Consider the following 20,644-nt stretch of genomic DNA (forward strand, 5'->3'; position numbering starts at 1 on the left):
AACCGCTACTGCAACAAGGCCGTGTCTTCTGACCTAGCACCTAAATTAAAGTTTATGGCGATCGCCATGCAACAAGGGATAAAACGTTTTTCACAGATTGACGATAATAAAATCTACCTGATATCAACTTTGTTAGATCCAAGGTTTAAGACGAATTTCTTCACGAACCAACTGCAAAAAGAAAGAGCCCGGCAGTACATTCTGGTTGAAGATTTAGTTTCAGACTATGATACCAGCAGCGATGAAAGCGTGCGTTCTTCTCCCGTGCAGTCTAAACGTAAAAGAACCGATGAGCCTGGACAAAGCATTCGCACATCTTTCTGGGAGTGCTATGATGAAGTAGTTGCTCAGAACTTTACCGATAATGACAATGGAGTCGGAATAGCTTCTACTTCAAAGAACATCATAGCAGGTGACCTTGATAAGTACTTGAGCATGAGAACTTTAAAGAGAAACGACGATCCATTTGCCTGGTGGGCTACACATAAATCTAAGTTTTCCCAATGTTTAGTCAAACTGGCTGCTAAGTACTTCTCAGCTCCTGCAAGCAGCATGTATTCAGAGAGGCTTTTTAGTGATGCAGGAAACGTATACGAAGAAGAGGAACAGACTTCTTCCCAAAAATGCGGAAAAGTTGATTTTTCTGCACCATAACCTACCACTTATTGACTTCAGTTATAGTAAATAATTTTGTACAATGAAACAAAACAGTTAATTTAATTTTCAAGTTTATAATAAAGGATGATTTCATAAAATTACAGATCATTAATTATTATTTTTTCACATTTTATGACCTAAGTTTCGATCTAATGTGCCCACGCAGTAAAAATTTTCATACAAATTTTTTACCCTTTTTCACTCCTTTAGGGTTTAATTTCGTAAAATCTTTTCTTAGTACGTCTAAACTTTAGACGTACTTTTACAAAAGGAACACACCCTAAAATTTTTAAGATTCTAGCACCAGTGGTTTTGGCTCTGCGTTAATTATCCTATCAGGACTTGTTCTTTTATATACGGGTATATAGATGACTAAACTACATAATAAGTAGGTAGTTTTCATTTTATTTGTTACCCTTTTTTGATCTCTTAAAAAATAACTTAGTTATATTACTTTTCCTTTGATCTTTTACATAAATAAGCAAAAAATTGCGCTTTCTCGATCTTGAAATGTATGTTCAGCATTGATAAAAGTTACCAAAATGATTAATTTACTGTGTTTTGTTATTTCTTACTCCTGTTTTTAGGTATTCGGTATTCGGCCGAATAGTGATTAAATATTCGGTATTCGACCGAATAGTGAAAAATAGGCCAAATACCGAATAGTGGCCGAATATTCGTTACATCACTATTGTGAACCCTTTTTCACACAAATATGGATAAATTTTGCATAATTTGCAGTCCCTGGCAAACTTCTTATAAACCCCAGGGGGTCATGGTGTCCCTGTTAAGAAACACTGTTTTAAAGTAATTTCTAATATTGATGTTTGTATTAATTTTCAGACAGGATTTACATTTTTCTGATTTGTAACATTTGAGATTAAATTGTTCTTTAATGATGTATTCTTGTTCTGTAATACAGAAATGAATTTTTTTATATTTTTTAATTATGATTTCATGTACTGAATTTAATTACTATTGCACATTTGCTTTAAGGAGCATCATCTTTTCTTTGTTAAATGTGGAAACAAACAATAATATAATTTATAAAGGATTAAAAATTATGGATTTAGTTGAAAAAATCACTGAAGTGCAAATTATTAAGAAAGATGAACCCATAGTATTACAAACAGAATTTGGATCTATCCATAGGAAGAATCAATCTTTTCAGTTTTATATTCACTTAAAAAAAATAAAGGGATTTTCCATTGGAATAAGTAAATGACCTGTGATCTTACCTAAGAATCACATGACTGATAATGCAAAATTTCTTCTTTATCATGTTGAAGCAAAGAAAAAAAAGTAAATTTTATTAAAAATGATTATTCAATCTATCAAAATAAAAAAGTTATCTATAATTTTACCAAAGACTGTTCGGTAGATTCTGTTTTTTAGTCATAGAGTGAAATTATACTATACTAATTTAGCTGACTACTAACTAACAATAAAACTGAGATTAATATTGTTAGTTGGAATATTCAAGATCAAAAAAATAAATTTTTTCAGACTACTTTCAATAATCGTTAAAGGTGTTTAATATTATAGGTTTAGTAGAAATTTAGATTATAAAATTATCAATCAAAAAAAATATTTGCAGAAGTCGTTCAATCTTATCATGGTTCCAGCATTTAAGAAAATAGAAACAGGAAGACTAATAAGAGTGCTATTATTGTTAGTTCAAAAATCTTCCGGTCAACGATTCATTCCTTTCATAATTTTTAAATTTGATTTTTACTCTATTTAAATTAGATGAAAATGAATGGAAGATTTATATTCTAAGTAATTTCAAGAAAGTCCAACTCTAATTTTTGATTACATAAATTTTTTCCGGCTATGTTAATTTAAGTAATTAATGAAATCTTTGTTACCATTTATGTTATGTTTATTTAGATTAGTGGTTTTAAAAAAATAAACCTTTTCAATTTGCATTATCTTTAAATTTAGAGAATTAAAAACATTCCCCCTGAAACTAAGTTTAATCCCTAATGTGATAAATAAACATTTGATTTGAATATAATTTATTTAATAAACTATAGTACATATTGCAAAATTACCTTTCAGTATTATTATTTTCTTCTTCTTCATCTGCTATTTCCTGTTCAGCAGCCTCTAACAATTCAGCCATCAGTTCATTAAATTCACGTTCTAAAAGAATAATCAACATTGTGTAATAATTTTATAAATGAATAAAAATGAATAAAATCATAATTATATTTTAATATATTTTATGATTAAAATATTTTTATTTAATCTATATTAATTACTTAATTTAAAAAGAAAATATAATATTCGTTAACAGACCAAAAACTAGTAATTTTAATAAAATAATTTTATCCATATATAAAAATTAGTGATGTAACGAATATTCGGTTACTATTCGGTATTCGGCCTATTCGGTCTATTTTTCACTATTCGGCCGAATACCGAATACTTAAAAACAGGAGTAATAAATAACAAAAACACAGTAAATTAATCATTTTGGTATTTAGATTTAATGTTATCGAGTTAGTGTTGTTTGTTTATATTTATTTATAACTTGTAACATGCACAAAATAAAAAAGAAAATAATATTAGTCACATGTATTCACAATTTATAATTACAAAGATCAGCACACGTACACGTCTATCGTTGGAGAATCCTCGCACATCTGAGGGTCTGACCCTGCCTATCCTTCTTTTTAAGCGCTCGTCTTTGCTCTTCCCTTTCTCTTTCCTCTATCGCTCTAATCCACGTATGCCTGTGCATACATCATAATACGCGCTCACGATACTTTCGATTCGTCACTTTTCCGTCGTAGAGTTCCCATTTTACAATTACGTGACTCAGCCTGGTGATAACGGAGAAAAGAGACAGATAGGACGTCGATATAAGTCACAGTTATGATTTCACAGATTCGAGACAGCTTGATAGCCCGAACGGCCCCAGGCTTTCGCCCGTGCACGCTAAGTGACTTTCATTACAAGCATTTAGCTTTCCGAAGTCTATGACAACAATTGTTTGGCATTGACGGCCGCGAATTTCGTGCCAATAAGCTGCCTCGACTTGTTCGATTATGTTATCAACTCAATTTCATATTTATTTTCACATTTTCACTTCGCGGTCCTTCTCTGTTCTTTTTCCGTTATTTACAAATGTAGGTCATTTGATATCATCATTTATCACATACTTCCATGACACTCTTGTCTGTCGGCTACAACTGCCAAGAATTAACGCGATTGGCGAAGCGTAGTGACAGCGGGCCAATGGAGAGCAGGATCCTTGCCATAATGCGGTTTGCGCGCCAATTTTCGTACGTGCGTTAATCAAGCCGAATAGTTTGGCCGAATATTCGGCTATTCGGCCACGCTCCTGGCCGAATATTCGGTATTCGGCCTGAGGCCGAATATACTATTCGTTACAACACTAATAAAAATCTTTTTATTTTAAATAGAAATAAATATAAAAATAACTTTTATACACAAATAAAGAGATAAAGTATATTTTAAATAATCTTGAATAAGTAAAAAGCATTCTAAGAATAATACATATTAATTTATTAACGAATTAACATTTTTAATGTTAATTGTTTAATGGTAGTAATTTCTAAATATATCTTAATAATTTTATAGTAATATGTTTAATCTTGAATGCAATGTAGTATTACTATGTAGTAAAACATTATGTTGAAACAACAAATTTCATCATTTGAAATTTATCATTAATTGAAACTGATAGAATAATACTTTTATATTTACAAAAATACATAAGATAGTAAAAAACACTTGTAAATTTATTTGAAACATTCAAATAAATTTACCTTATGTAGCTTAAAACCTGAGACAGGTTTATAAAATAAACCAAAACGTTTGTTTATTAAACCTATTTGTTGGAAAAGTGTGATTTTACAAGTTATCACTTTCAGCTTTGATTTTGGATTTCAGTATGTTGTAATTTCAAATATGACTTGAATTAATAAATTTTTCAAATGAAAATGAATTAAATTATTATTATAAGAACAAAAATTAATATTTTTATTTATATTTTATACAAATACAAAGACTAATTTTAGTACTTATATTCATGAACTTATCTGTAAAATCTGAATATGATGAAATATTATAATCAACATCCAATTATAAAACTATGAAAACTAAATCATAATTTTTAAGTTAAAGATTATGAAATAATTTAGATAAAATTGGACTAATAAATTTTATTAATAATTATTCTGGTTTGGCTCTGCATTATTAATTTCAATTAGAATCATTTTTATTAGACTTTTTTAAATAAATTATTTTATTGATAAAATCTTTCAATAGACTGCAAAGATTTGTAAGAATAGAATAAAAAGTAAGAAAGTTCTGTAATACCATATTCATTTGATATTACCATTATTATTATTACAACTCATTTGCTTAAATTCAAGTTACAATATTTTATAGATCAAAGAATTTGACAGTTATGATTAAGTTTTAATTGGCTGATTTTAATTATACTTATAAGTAATTGTAATTAAAATCTCCACTTTATTAATGTAGGTAACCTTCCATATATGCAGTTAATTGATTTTACAAATACACTGCATATATCAAAACCACACATATCAAAGAAAACAATCAATAGGAAATAACTTAATTCATGAATTAAGTTATTTCCTATTGATTATATGAAAAAATTAATTCATGAATTAGATCGTTAAGAATTCTTCTAAAATTGTAAATTTTTACATTTGTATTTCTTTTGGCAAAATAAAAACATAGGAAATGAAGAAATCAAGTTAAAAAAAGTTTATTGAAAAATTATTAATTAAACATTTTAGACAAAGTGCTGCGTAGTTGAATACAAAAATAAAAACAAATTATGGAAAATAACATTAATGACTGATTGTAGAGAGTTTAAACTAACCATTAATGTAACTCAAAAAAGAAATGCATGAAGTAAAACTTTTAAAAACAAAGCAATATATTTATCATGCATTGCCTGCACAGTTGCTTCCTTCTTTTCTCTTTGTAGAATTTTTCTATAAAAGCTGAAGAATTAAAATGTAAATGCTTGCAGAAATTACACTAAGTGTGAAAACAGAATAAGAGCACTGCACTAGAAAAACTAAAATTCACTTTTTCCTACTAACTAACTAAAACTGAGTCTGTGGAAAAGGGATTGGTTCTGCATTACTAGCTCTGAGCTATTTTGAGCTGACAATGTTAAACTTCCCTTAGAACTAACCTACATTAACTGAAACCAACACTCATCAAAATGGCATATATATCCAGGATTACCTATATATTACTAATTTTACTTTCATAACAAAACTTTTTACAAAATTAAGAATATTTAATTTCATACTGGAAATTTTCACAGCTCGATCATTTCTGAGATCCCATTTATCAAGGACATCTTCTTCTTCAAGAAAATTATACTCTGGATCATTTACATCATCTTCTGGCATATCATTTGAATCTATAAAATCTAAAAAACCATAATTATATAACAAACAAACAAAATCTATAATTTAAAATAAATAATAAACTCAAATTAATATCAAATAGTTAACAATAAAACCTGTGTAAACCAGAATTGCATAGTATCAAATATTTTTCCTGTTTAGGCAGGTTTCTATTTTACTCAGATTCCATTCTGAAAGGTTTTACTGTATTATAGAGTTTTAAACAAAAGAGACTGTACATAACTTTTTTAAATTTTAGTTTAAAGAATAAATCCTGACATTTATATATGAATTTGAATAACTAAATGTAGTTTGACCCATTTTGGAAAGTTATATTAATACTATTTTCTGTATAGGTGAAAATCCACATTATCTTCCAAAAACCAAAAGTTATAACATATTACGTGTAAATTTGTTTATCAAGAAATAAAACTGCATTTAATATCTTAAATTTGTGGCCAGATGGCCGAGTTATCAAGGTGGCAGCCTACCGCTCTGGGGGACCCGGGTTCGAATCCAAACGGGTTGAAAAATCTCCAGGAATTTTTCAGGGGGTGGTCCATTTGTATATGTTGGGCCCTGTCCCTCACCACTTGGCAGCCCAATTGTGGGCCTAGCCGAACCCATAATGGGCTTGCAAAAAGAAGCCCTCTTAGTGCCCACAGGGTGGAAAGAGTTTAAAAAAAAAAATCTTAAATTTTTAAAAATTCTGTCCTTTGGGCACTAAGAGGGTTTTTCCATACTCATCATGGGTTCAGGCAGGCATATAATGAGGGAGGCCAAGTTGTAACAGATAGGCCTGATATATCCAGGACTGATCACCCATAAAAAATTTCTGTGGGTTTTCAATACCCCAGATTCAATCCTAGTTCCCCAGAGCAGCAGTTCATTTCACTGCATTTAAAGATGATGATAAAGATTAACTAAAACAATTCCCACAAATGAAGTGGTAAAGAATTTAGTGAATTATGTAAGAAACTTACCAAGAGGTTTACTAAAAGTATTTAGAAAATCTTTCCATTCTTCATCATCACATTCAGAATCATACATATCTATAGTAATGTCAGGTGCAACAAATGATGCTTCGATATCTTCTAATGGAGTATCATTCAAAGGAAGTTTTGATCTTGTTCTTAAAGCAATTCTGTCTGTCTGTAGTTTTAAATAACTATTATTAATACAGTCATCAAAACTTAAGCAAATTTTACGAAAATATTTTTACAAATGTTTGATAAATTAATGTTCAGCTGTAATAATATAATTTTTAAAATTGTTTATTTTAGAAAAATAAAGAAATTCTGAAATCAAAAAATTCTTACAATTGAAATTAGTAGAGAGAATTTTATTTCAATAACTTAGAATATTATATAAATAAATATTTATTAATTTTTAAATAAATTTAGTTTAATTAAAAGTTAATAGTTATTTAATTATTTAAATTAAAATAATTATCTAATGTCAATGCAATTTTACAAATACAGTTTTAAATACAATCACATGACAATACTTGGTTTAATTGTCAGTCATTTGAATGATTCAGCAAAGGCATTAGCCTTGCTACACTAGAGAACTCAGAGACTGATTCTTTGCCTCAAATGTTTAACATGCAATCACTATCAGTCTTAACCAGTGCTTTAAACATTAATTGTTTTAATCATTATATACAATAGTTAAACTGTTGGCATTATGCCTCCTGTTGTTAAAACTGGTAGCAAGCAAACAATATTGAATGAGTTATATATTAATAAATAACAATAAATCTTCAAATAATACATTATTTAATTGTTTTAACATGTCCTTTTAATGCCAGAGTCAAAAAACCAAAATTTCCAATGACTTTGTAGTCTTATTTAATTACTCCACTTAATGTTATCAGTCAGTTGTTGTTATCAGTTTAGGTGAGTCCCAAATCATTACAATTAACAAAATGTCCTGTATATGTTTGTTTATATAAGGAAAAAGAATAAGAAAATTTTCACAATATATTGAAATTTCTGAAGTGGTTAACAGAGATGCACACCTAAAGTAATACTGAAAATTTCCATATTAATCTATTTATATATGAGTAAGATATAACTCATCCATATCAATCTATTTGTATCTAGATGGGACAAGTTCACCCATATGTAACAATGAGAAGATTAAAATGATCATTTTATGTGATTAAATTGAAAAATTTGTTAATTACATTAAATGTATATGACCAAATATTTTAAAAATCTGTGGAAACAACTTACTTCTTGAGAAATAGCATTTGAAGGTGAGCAGTTATCATTTGAAAATTCCTCAAGTGTATCAGATGAGGGCGTACGAGGAGTATTTGGATGTGAATATTGAGGAGATCCAATGTCGCTTGGCTGGGATAAAGGTTCATCATCTTCACTGTGACACTAAAACATTTAATTTCTCATTTTAATAATTAAACAAATTAAAATCTAATAAAAATAATATAGTTTTAAATTATTGTTGGTAATTACATACTGCAGCTAAATTAAATAGATTTTCATATTAATAAAAATTGTTTAAAATTTATTTTTTCAAATCATATTTAATTTTACTCAATTGTTGAAAATATAATTTAAAATAATCAATGGATTGATATTCACACAAATACTGTATAGTTGGACGGAGAAATCACTTGTACTTGCGATAAATGCACATATAATGCCAATCTCAGTGATTTCTCTGTCCTACTATATAATTTAAAACTGAAATATTTAATAATAAAATTTTTAAATATTTATATCTTTTAATATTAGAATCATTAAAATTAAACATGACAGAAATGTAATATGAAATTTATTAAAATTAAGTCTACATGCAAAATACTGCATATAATAATTTAACAATGAAATTCAGCAGCTTAATCATCAGCTAAATAATGCTGTTATTTCATTTCTTATTTGTTTTATTTCTTAAAAACAATTAAAAATTTAAAAAGTTGAGTTTTATCATTGAGGATATTTAACAGAGCTCCTTATATTGAACATGATTCCAGATTACTGATGAAATTAAATACATCTACATTTCTTAAAAGCTGTAAATATGCTATGAAAACTTTTTAGTCTTTAATTAAAAATACAATTTTCTTATTCATTTTTAATATTTCTTATGCTACAATATTGTAACAGCTTGTAAATGAATTATTTAGGACTGGAAAAACTAGTACAAATACAATTTGGAAATTTCCATACAGAAAATATGGATGTAATAATAATTTACTAGTTCCCAAGTGTTGTTTTACTATGGGATAAACTGGAATTCATTATAGAATAGTATGCATTTGGAAGACCTATCCAATAACAATCAAATATTTATTGTGACATCATCACAACACTGAGCTGAAATTTTTAATCATATTTTTAATTTACTTAATTTAAAATATATGCTCTTTACCTCAAATTAGTAGTATCTTGCCCCTGTACATCATACTTTCCTGTTATTTTTTTTTACCTTCTATTTTTTGTTTGTATTTGTTTTGTCTAGTGTGTTTTATTTAGTAGAAAGCTAATTAAACAAAAATAGAAACTTGCTCCTACCATAAATATAAATTTATTTATACGTTAATTTTCATTTTGTAATACTTTTGTATTTATGTATTTGAAATAAACTAAATAATAATAAATATATCAATACTATAATAATATATTATATTTAATCACTGCATTACAATAAAATAATTCAAGTAGTTTCAGTTGACTTGACATGTACTGATGCATCTTATGTTGTTATTGAATTGTAATAAGTAAAAATTGCCAAGCTCTTAATTCAATACATTTTACAGTTACTTAAGCAGTACATAATTGCAGCTATTTGACAAATATATTTAGTGGATTTCTCAATATTAATAAATATCTAAAAATTGACTTCAACAGCATTAAAAATATAACAAATTTAACATGATTTGAGACTGAATTAAATAAAAAAAAAATTCACAAGAAGAAAAGAAGGAAAAACCTCAAGGAATCAATTTGACTAGATTATCAGACTGTAAATAAATGACAAATTCTGAGAAAATTAAATATCTTAATACAGAATATATGAATATACTACATATACAGTGAGTGATCGGTTAATGAACAGATCGAATAACGAACAAATTGGATAACGAACACTTTCGCGAAAGATTTTTATGTTCGGACAATGAACACATGATTGGATAATGAACACCCCACACAACAACACAAGAAGAAGCAATGTAAAATAATGAATACCAATTAGTCTTCCCTTGTCTTCAAGCAGCAATTCAAAACTTTCCAGAGTGTGGGAGACGTCAACATCGACGCTCAACCCGGTATATACCGATCAGATAGTTTTCCTCCGAACTTTGAAATTCTCCCTTGTAATTCAAGCCTTTTATTTTTCTGACAAAACAATTCTTTTGTGTATTCGCGAGACTGTCAGGTAGACACTCGTTAAGTTTTGTGTCTGTTTTTCTTTTTGAAAGGTGAGAGTATAACAGCAAAGGTAGAGAGTGGGCAGAAGATGCCTAATGTTGCTGGGCAATATGGCATAAACAGGTCTACAGTAGGCCTCACTTCAATCTTATTTAAGAAAAATGCTGTATAATCAAGAAGACTCCAGCAGCTAAAGGAGTAACAAAAATCACATCTGAGAAATAAAGAACATTGAAGAGTTCGTAATGGAACCTGAAACAGATCTGATGACAGAAGAATGCCAAGAACTCTTGAATGAAGAACATTAAGAAACTCAGCGAGATATGTTTTCTTCTGAAAAAGAGGATTAATGCCGATATCTGTTATTAAAGATCCTTTGTAGAAGTGGGAGGATGTCAGAACAACGGTCTTAGAATGGCATCCAAACCAGGTTGAGGCTTGGGGATCTCTACAATTACAATGCTATTAATTAATTACTTACGAAAAATTGTGAAGAAGAGAGAAAAGCAATCGACATTAGACAGATTCTTTAACCCTTTCAAACGGAAAAAACATGACTAATAAAAACGCAAGACTGTGTATGTATGTAAGTTTTATTATTACATATAAATAAACGTAGTAAGAAAGTATATATTTTTTATTTTTTGGGGTCTCCAGAACGAATTAATTAAATTCCCATTAAAACCTATGGTAAATCGATAATCAGTTAACGAACAATTCGGATAGCAAACAAAGTCTTGGAACGGATTATGTTCGTTAACCGATCACCCACTGTATTTTCAATTATTTTCCTAAATAATTGTAAAGTTGAATAATACTAAGATTAATATTTGCATTCATAATTCAATCTGTAAAAATTTAATTCTTTTTATTATTTTTTTATCTTGTTAGTTTATATTTTAAGGGATGATATTTGTTGATATTTTAAGGGATGGTATTTGTTTTTATAATATATTATTGTAGGGGGTGGAAATCATATGTCTGTCAAGACTTTCCCTTTAAATGTAATGAAATAAATAAATAAAATAAATTCTATTTACAAAATTTTTACAAATAAATATTTATTAAATTTAGATATTCTTACCAAAGCTTCTTTATTTGGTTTATATTCTTCATCAGAACTTTCATCCTCAGAAAATTCTTCTTCTAATAATTTTTTAGTAGTAGATACTTTACTAGTTTTTAATGGTGAAACTGGCCAAGGTAACTGAAAAATAATTTTGATAATGTAATTTTGTTTTAATAACAATTGAAAATGCTTTATGTTGAAATTAAAACTTGTATAATTATTTTAACTGTTAAAATACATTAAATAAAACTTAATTAAAAAACATAAATATAATTAACTTCTTACAGTAACTTGTTTTTCCATTAATTCCCTAGCTTTAGAACGTGTTAACTTTGGTTCATATATTGCTTCTTCTACATCATCATACTTGCCTTCATCCATCTTCATTGTATTTCGTACCATAGATAAAACATATTCATTTGTAATAACATGCTACATAAATAGTTATTTAAATTAATTTCATATATGTGAAATAAAATGTTTAAAATTTTAAATTAAACAATAATATATAATTAATATAGAAATGCTTATAATGATTTTATTTTTATAAAAATCACCAACCCGAAGTATATTCTTCACATTTGTTGATGTCAATTTATTTTTTTGTGCAGTTTCTTCCAATAAGTAGTCTATTTCTCCTTGCATACCTTCTAACATATCATCTATTTCTTGTGCACAAAACTCGTCTTGTTTTCTTTTCCTTCGAATTTTCTTCTTTTCGATGATTTCTAACTTTCCTTCATCCACATTAATAGATTTATTTAAGTTATCTGGTCCAGACATTAATAATTTTCTTCTTACTCTAGTATTTTTTATTTTTGTTGATGATGACACATCACACATAGATGAAGTTTGATTTAACAACTCATGATGTTGTTCGCAATTCCAAATGTCTTTCCATAGCTTTGGTTCACTTTCAACTTTACTTGATATAACAATATCTGTATTATTTTCTGGAATTATTTGTTTTTGAAAATTCTTTATTTGTTCAGGACTTTTGCACAATTGTGATACATCACCACACTTAGCATTTGCATTCATTCCCATAATATAACTTAAAGCATCATTGGATTGATTTGATGGAGAAGTGACTAAAATTTCTCCAGCATTATCTACAATTGTTTCACTGTTTGAAAAATCCATTGTCAGAAAGCCAGGACGATCAGTATCAGAACCATATATATCGTTTGAATGAAGTGTTTGGTTTTTATCTTTATTTAGTATGTTCTTTTCAATATCTTCTGTATGTTTCTGTTTCATATAAATTGCATCACTTTCTTTGGAATTTTCACAATGAATTATTCTACGTTTCTTCAATGGTTGCTTTGCTTCAGGAAGTGTTGATAAATATTTCTTTTGGCATCCTTCAATGCCTTGATTATTACTTTCAATAATTTCCTTTACTTCAGACATTTCTTAATATTCACTTAAATCTTTCTATACAGTGCTCTTATTATTCAACCATCCATGCTGTAAATAAACAATTATAATTAAACAAAATAAGATTAAAATATTTATATAATATTTTGTCTTAATCTCATAATTACTTCAAGATCTAAAAAATTTAAATGCAAATTATGAAATAATGGCTGTTGTTTCATTTTTATATTTTATTTTCAAAGTATAATAATTATAAATAAAAATTTCAATAATTATACAACATATAAAAAAAATATTAAAGTTATAATCAGTATATACATCTATTTTCATGCATTATTTAAAATACTTCTTTTATAATCTTAAAAATGTTGTTCTAATAAAAGGTTCCTATAAATTATACACCTAATTCTGCTTTTACACAATAGATTGGTTCCTAGAAATTACATGTAAAAGAAAATCGTGTAAAAAAATACATTGTATATATAGAAAATTAGAAGATTGGTTACGGACCTAAGAAATCAATGAAAATAATGAAATAAACCATATGAAAAATCTTGTTAGAATCTTATTTTTTTGCGTGTTATCAAATTTTATTTCATATACAATGCATATAAATGAAAATGAATTATAGAAACAGAAATTTTATTTGAAAAACAAAAAAAACGTAAAGAATTAATGAATATAAAAATTAAGCAGAACATGTAATGTAAGTTATACATAAGATTTCATTCGCTGTCACTTTCTGGCAATAAACGTATATGTTTGTGCATAATTGCAATATCACTGCTATTACTAAAAATGCTTTGGTTATTGTGTTCTTTGTCCACAGGTGTTCTTTCTGTAAACTCTTGAACAATGTTAGCAGTAATGTCCTATGGTGCTGATGTTACAGTTGTTTTATGAATGAATTCGGTTATTAATGGCTAGGCCTTTATATAATTCCTAATAAGACATTAACGATTTCAGATTACGTTGAAACTTTAAAGCTCATTCCTCAATAAGATCATAACTGACAAAATGATTATCCAATTTGTTATCTAGATTACCTTTGTTAATTTGCATTTTTATATGCAAATTATTTGATTTTCTATAAAAAATATGCTTTGCAAAAATTATGTTAATTCATATAAAATCTTTTGTACGTATCATTAAAACAACTCATGTAAAAAGAAAATTGTTTTTTAAATTGTGTTAAAAATTGTTTAAAAAAGTTCATGTAAAAACAGAATTAGGTGTATTTATATTCATTACTAAAATATGTTTATCATTTATGAATAATACAAACTTATGAGAATGCTTAACAAAAACAAAATATCCACAAGCCAGATCATTATTTACACTTGACTCCATATTTCTAAGTGATTGTATTTATTTGGTCATCCATATGATTACTCACTTCAATAAAAATTAGATATGGTTAATCATACATCTGATTTTTATTGAAATAGATTATTGCATCAATTAGTCTGTAAAAAAAAAAAATAATAAATAAATAAGCTTATTATTTTCTTTACACAGGTATTACTATCTTGTAATATATACATATAGGTATTTCTTGTATAACACGGTAGTTATGTTTCGAAAAAGTGGAGTGTTATGCAAATCCACACTACATGAAACAAAGGACTAATGCAAAACATAGGGTTATGTTCCATAGGCTTTATGAAAGCAATCAGTAATTTATTTCCAATCAATAATTAACTAACAATCACAATTAAAAGTACTGTATTATGTGTTAATATTAAATTTAATTAAATAAGAGTGTTTTCTTTTTACAAAGTATCATCATCATCTCAGATTTTTTGTTGATTTTGATCAGAAGTATCAGAAACATTTTCATGTTTTTTATTTTTATCATAAAAAAAATTTTATGAATGAAGAAATAGAAATATGTCATTAATCGAAAATTTGTTCTAGTGGATTGTATTTGTTCATTAAATTTGTGTTCAAATACTGAATTATTCAATTATTAATTAAGATGCCACTATATTTTGTTTGTCATTTTACAAATGATTGCTTACCTACAGTTTAAAAAAAGTTTAATAACACTTACCTAAAAATGTTTAAATAAACTTATAAATATGAAGATTAATCTATAAAAACAAAATACAGTGAGAGTCTTAAGGGTTAAAGTCTGAAGCAATGACAACACTAGTTGATAGGAAAGTTAGTGTAATTTTTTTCTTCCTTGTCCTATCAGTTTTCATTAAAGTAATCTGACAAAAAGTACAAAATAGTTTGAAAATTTAAATATTATAAAATCTGTGGGCAAATTTGAGACAACATGCATGCTTACTTGAATAAAATAAAAATATTGAATAAAAAAGTTTACACTTAAAAATTGTGAAATTTTGTATGGAAGACTTCCAAAACAGTGTTAGAGTAAAACTGGAAGTTGTGTTGTACAGGTGATATCCCCACTTTTTGAACTGTGTTTAGAAGTACCATGTTGTATGAGGGATACCTGTATATTTAATATATGCAAAATTTTAAAATATTTTATAGTAGCAAATATATATAGCATATTTTGTTCAGATTTTGTTTTGGCAGTTGTCATGTGTTTCATTTATCAATTTCTATGATTAATATAATAAGTTTAACATAACATGGGATATGTGGACTGTTTAACAAAGTATAAGCAAATCAAATCTGGACAAAACTGGGTGATATAAGCTATCTGGTTTCACATACTTTTACAAACTGCATTCAGGCAATTAAGGTAAGAGATAATCTGTAAATGAATGAATCAAGGATAAGAGAATTAAATATTTTTGTTAAGCAAATAATCCTATACTTATATATTTTCTGTAGTGTTTTATATGAGTGTGTCCTATTATGTCTCATAAGATATTATCTGATTCAATAATATAAAAAATATATAGACAGATAACATAGAATAATGCTTAATTATTGTGTTTCACTTTAATCATAGCATGTCTTGGTTTAGGGGCAATACATGTATCATAATTTTATTATCTGTACTAAAGAACAATGATAGATTAATTAAATAGAAACATCTCATGGAAGTGAAATTTATGTGATGATTTAAGAATATCTATTTCTCTGGTAATGCAATCTTACATAATACTACCACTCAAAAACTGAATATACTTGAACTAATGCTACTAAGAAACCTAATATCCATCAGAGAAGTTCGGAGGTGCTAATGTTTTCACCTGTGTTGAATGGGCAAAAACATTAGCACCGCTGAATTCTCTGCTGGATATTAAGTTTTTAGGTGGCTTTAATGCAATCCTAGATTACAGATTATGTACAACTTTATTTTAATTTAGAATACCATTTTAAATTACATGTCAAATATTAGTATCAACAACAAGAATCTAAAACAATAAAAAACATGTTTAAAAATATAGAATGATCAGTGCACATAAAAACATGGCTTAAAAAACAGAAAAAGATATTGCACTTGTTGATTAAAAATAAAATTGTTTTCAATGCAGGCATGCATTCAAATTTATGCAAACTTTAAAGGTTGAGGTGGGACATGATGACAGACATTAGAGGTATTCTTGTAGTGTATTCAAGCAAACTGAATAACAACTATATGTTCCAGTAGAGGGAAAAGAGATGAGAAGGTACTGTATGTCACAATGGCTGCATGTAGCTATTAACAATTTGGCAATGTAAAATAGAAATAGGTGCAGGTCATGATGACCCACACCAATTTTATTTTACATTGCCAAGTTGTTAATAGTTACATGTGCCCATGAAGACCTACACCACCTCTTATAGGATCAAACCCTGGATGATTATTGTGGGGAGTGAACTAACCGTATGCAAAATATTATTTTTAAGTTATTTTATTTGTTCTGTTTTTCTGGCAGCATTGCTCCTTCTTGACTTTTCTTATCTAGCAACAATAAACTAGCGGTAAATGTTACACGCATGTGGAGTGGTTTCATTTAGATTTGAGCTTGTTTAGGGTTTAACAAATTCCACAATAAAATAGTATATAATTTTAAAAAATTTTGTTTTAAAGTTTTTAGTTAGATATACTTAAAATTTTAAGTTTTTTTCAATTATTAAGTGAAAATGACAACAAAGAAATGTATTTAGTTTGATAATGAAGATATAACAAATGAACTGCTTTGACGGATTGAAGAAGACAATCCGGTCCCCTTAACAGATGAGGAAAATAATTAATTTATGATGCAGTGGGAAAGATCATAAAACAAAAACTGTATGTATAAAATGAAATACCTGTAATGATCTCCCTTTTATTATACACTGTAAATATTAAAGACTTGATAACAAAATATAAAGGTCAAAAATGTTAATTCATATTTTTGCATTTTTAGAAAGAATAAATTTTCATTCTTTGTTGTCTATTTCTTATATTTTGTAAATAAAACTACTTATAATTAATTATCATAAAATATAAAACATAAATCAATTTCTTATATCAAAAATAAAACACAAATTCACACGGAATGAATGACACCCAGTGCAAAGTGTTTTTTTTTCACATTTCTTTCATATTTTCACTGAAAAACCTTCATTTTCTGAGGTTTATTATATTTGCATATCAAACAGACTCCTAAAGCCATAGATGCAAGAAATAATAATTCTTCATTTTACAGTCACACACTCCTTATTCAGTGTACATATTTTAGATAGAGAAATTCAATGTTACTATCAAAAACAGTTTATCTTTTTTTTGTCAAATTTTGTGTGCATAATGTATTCATAATGTAAGAAACATTTAAGGTATTGTTTTGTCCAACTTACTTTACAATGAAAAAAAAAAAAAACCACCTTTATAATGTTAATACTAACATAAGGTTTGTTTGTTTATATCAGAAATTAATAAAAATAAATTTTCATTTTTTATTATATACATACTGTATATAAATATCCCAAAGCCTGATGTATTAAAAATAAACCAGATGACAGCCTTAATTAATCGAGTTACGTAACGGTGGATGGTTATATCAAAGGTTTAAATGTGTCTGGAAGTAAAGAGTCGCTCGGAGGTCCAAGTGGCATAACTGGACAATGCACCACACGATAAGAGGAGGTTGTAGGTTTGATTCTCACTCCATTCTCTTCCAAACTGTTCTAAAGTATATTAAATTATTAATTTCAAGAAAAGATTACAACTAACATCTACCTCTAGTATCAAATTACTTACTTTCTAATTATTAGTTGTAGCATAAAAACAGCCCAATTAATTAAGGCTGTCATTTGGTTTATTTTGTTATTATTTTTTTGTTTTGTTTATTATACTTGAAACATCCTATATAAAAGTATCATTAAGAAAAAATAAATAAATTAGGGGAAAGAAAAACCAAATTGTCATATGGGGGCATACAGCCCATAATAATCATAGAATGATGACTGAAGAGCAATTAATAAAGGAAACTGTTTTGTCACATATATCACTTTTCCACTCACTTCTTTAGTTTTATTTTAATAAAAACTGACAATTCACACAGTTAATAAAATTTTTGTTTTTTTTTTTCTGGATACAATATTAATTGAAGTTAAAGATTTCACTCTATTTAGTAATATAAGTTAGTTAAGAAGATAACAAAGTTTTAATGAAAAATACATTATTAAATATTTCAAATCAAATTCTCGAATGATAGAATTTTTAAAAATAATATTTGAAATTAGATAACATTTATTCAAGAGACTTTTAAAAAATCATAATTTTGTAACATTACTGTATTTTGAACTGTATATTGGCAATATGCTTCTGCAGGGTGCGAAATAGATGGTGCCGACCGTGCCAAGACCGGGCTAATAAGGACAAGTGCACAAATACATGCGGAGTGTTGGTCGACGACACAGAGCACGGAGAATAGGCAGTATACCGATACACATTAAAAACTGACCTTTGAAGGCAAATATCTCGCAAGAGGTCGCATGTACAGGTACGGTTCCTTTGATATTTTTGCTCGTATAAGAGGTCTACAATTCTCGGGGGTGCGAAACCCCTCATTCAGAGCTCGAATCTTACCCAGCCCAGACTGACCAGCTTCTCTAAAGTCATCTTTGCTCTATGTGTATGGCAGTATCGGATTTTGTCAAGTATCGGACGAAGTTCTTTGATTACGGTTGTACAAGTTACTTTATTTACAAGCTAGGACGAAGAACCACAGTTAATAGATATTATAGAATGAAACAAATGGAGGTAAATTATAGAAAGAAAAGAAGTATTAAACAAATGATCTGCAATCATAACAAAAGCATTTTAAATGTAAAAAATATGATATTTATTTCTAAATGAAAATGGAACAAATTATCAATGGAAAAATCAACCACAAAACTGTATGCAAGTGAAGTCATTTAAGTTCCATTTCTTGCATAACAACAATGTATATAGAAGATTTTCATTACGTTACACAATAATTTTATATTATCTGAAGTAAAAAGCTGGTCATGATAATCCCAATTATATTTTCTATTAATTTTTAAATCTTATACTGATCTGTAGTTACGATAACGCTATTCAATTAACCGATGAAGTCGGCTTATAACAAAAACATTTCGATATAAAAATAAAAAAATCATTCGACTTTACCTTCTGATACAAATGTAAACAATCCTCTAACATTATGATTAAAACCTTTAGTTTTCCATCTCGCCGTTCGAGGTCACTCTGAGTTTGTTTTTGAAAATGTAAAAATAAATACGATTATAAATTATTTTTACATTTTCAAAAAGTTTAAACATTTCGAATATAAAATCTTAGATAAATTGAATTTAATATAATATATAATAGTAAACAGTAAATACTTATGTATTAGCTGTTACATAAATCTGTGTAATATTTTCGGTTAATTTTTCGGACTCTTATAGCAAGTCCATAACGGACTCTTATAGCAAGTCCATTATGGGTTCGGCAAGGTCCACAATGGGACGGCCGGGTGGTGAGGACACGGGGCCCGACATATCCGGATGGACCACCCCGCGAAAAATTTCTGGGGATTTTTCGATCCGTCCGGGTTCGATCCCGGATTTCCCAGAGCGGTAGGCTGCAATCTTGACCGCTCGGTCATCCGGTCAGTTTGCTTCCCACTTGCAAACTGCAAATGGACCTGTGAAAATATGTGGACAAGTTCTATAATCCAAAAAGAACGTATGAAGGGTTTGATGCTTATTTGGTTATGGCAACGGAACACTTGGGCAATCTGCCTAGGGGGATGCCTTCCGTGAGGTCTTTTTAATCGTCTTCCTACTTCAAGTTTAGACAAAATACTCAATTACCATTTAAGTAGAAAGCGAAATTTATAAAGCAGAAATCAGCAAAGAAGTTTTTAAGAATAGAGTTCACCTTCATATCATTCTGGTAAAAGATTTTATTTTCAGGAGACGGTGTGACTATCAGGACGTAGGATGGCGTAAGGCCTCGTTTTTTATATAAAATGCAACGAATGTCCTATGATGGTAACGCAACGTGGTGTCCCTAAAATTAGCATGAAATCTTATCGACTCGACACACTGCCGATAAGTGTCAGCGGTAAGTTCCTTATTTTCAAGCACTTAATTGAGAATTAACCTGGTGAGACTTGAGGTTCTAGAATATAAGGCTGTCTTAACAACTTATCACCAGATTCCGGATATACCGAACCGAATGCCAAGCCACTGCTTTACAACAGTTAAGCAGGGAAAGAAACGTTCAAATCCGACTATTTTTGTTATTTTGTAAGAGTTTTTCCATTTTAAAATAAATATATCTATTGTTTTTA

General features: G+C 28.1%; 1 protein-coding gene across 2 annotated transcripts in view; it reads right to left on the reverse strand.

The window, feature by feature from the left end:
• The window catches only part of LOC111636434 (GON-4-like protein), a 27,201-nt gene extending 7,610 nt beyond the window's left edge, over window positions 1–19,591 (reverse strand). Inside the window, exons 1-8 of one of the 2 annotated variants that reach the window (XM_023381682.1) lie at window positions 19,477–19,591; window positions 12,111–13,019; window positions 11,835–11,930; window positions 11,565–11,687; window positions 8,321–8,473; window positions 7,067–7,235; window positions 5,984–6,106; window positions 2,712–2,802 (exon numbers count right to left, since the gene is read on the reverse strand). In XM_023381682.1, the coding sequence (XP_023237450.1) occupies window positions 2,712–2,802; window positions 5,984–6,106; window positions 7,067–7,235; window positions 8,321–8,473; window positions 11,565–11,687; window positions 11,835–11,930; window positions 12,111–12,962 (1,607 nt within the window). In that variant the 5' untranslated portion in view covers window positions 12,963–13,019; window positions 19,477–19,591. Of the gene's footprint in view, window positions 1–2,711; window positions 2,803–5,983; window positions 6,107–7,066; window positions 7,236–8,320; window positions 8,474–11,564; window positions 11,688–11,834; window positions 11,982–12,110; window positions 13,020–19,476 lie in introns of both variants that reach the window. The other variant, XM_023381681.1, reaches the window with a different exon arrangement.
• Between the last annotated feature and the right edge of the window lie 1,053 nt (window positions 19,592–20,644).

This window comes from Centruroides sculpturatus, unplaced genomic scaffold (genome assembly GCF_000671375.1).
Source record: "Centruroides sculpturatus isolate CEXI.00-Female unplaced genomic scaffold, Cexi_2.0 scaffold913, whole genome shotgun sequence".
NCBI classification, from domain to species: domain Eukaryota; kingdom Metazoa; phylum Arthropoda; class Arachnida; order Scorpiones; family Buthidae; genus Centruroides; species Centruroides sculpturatus.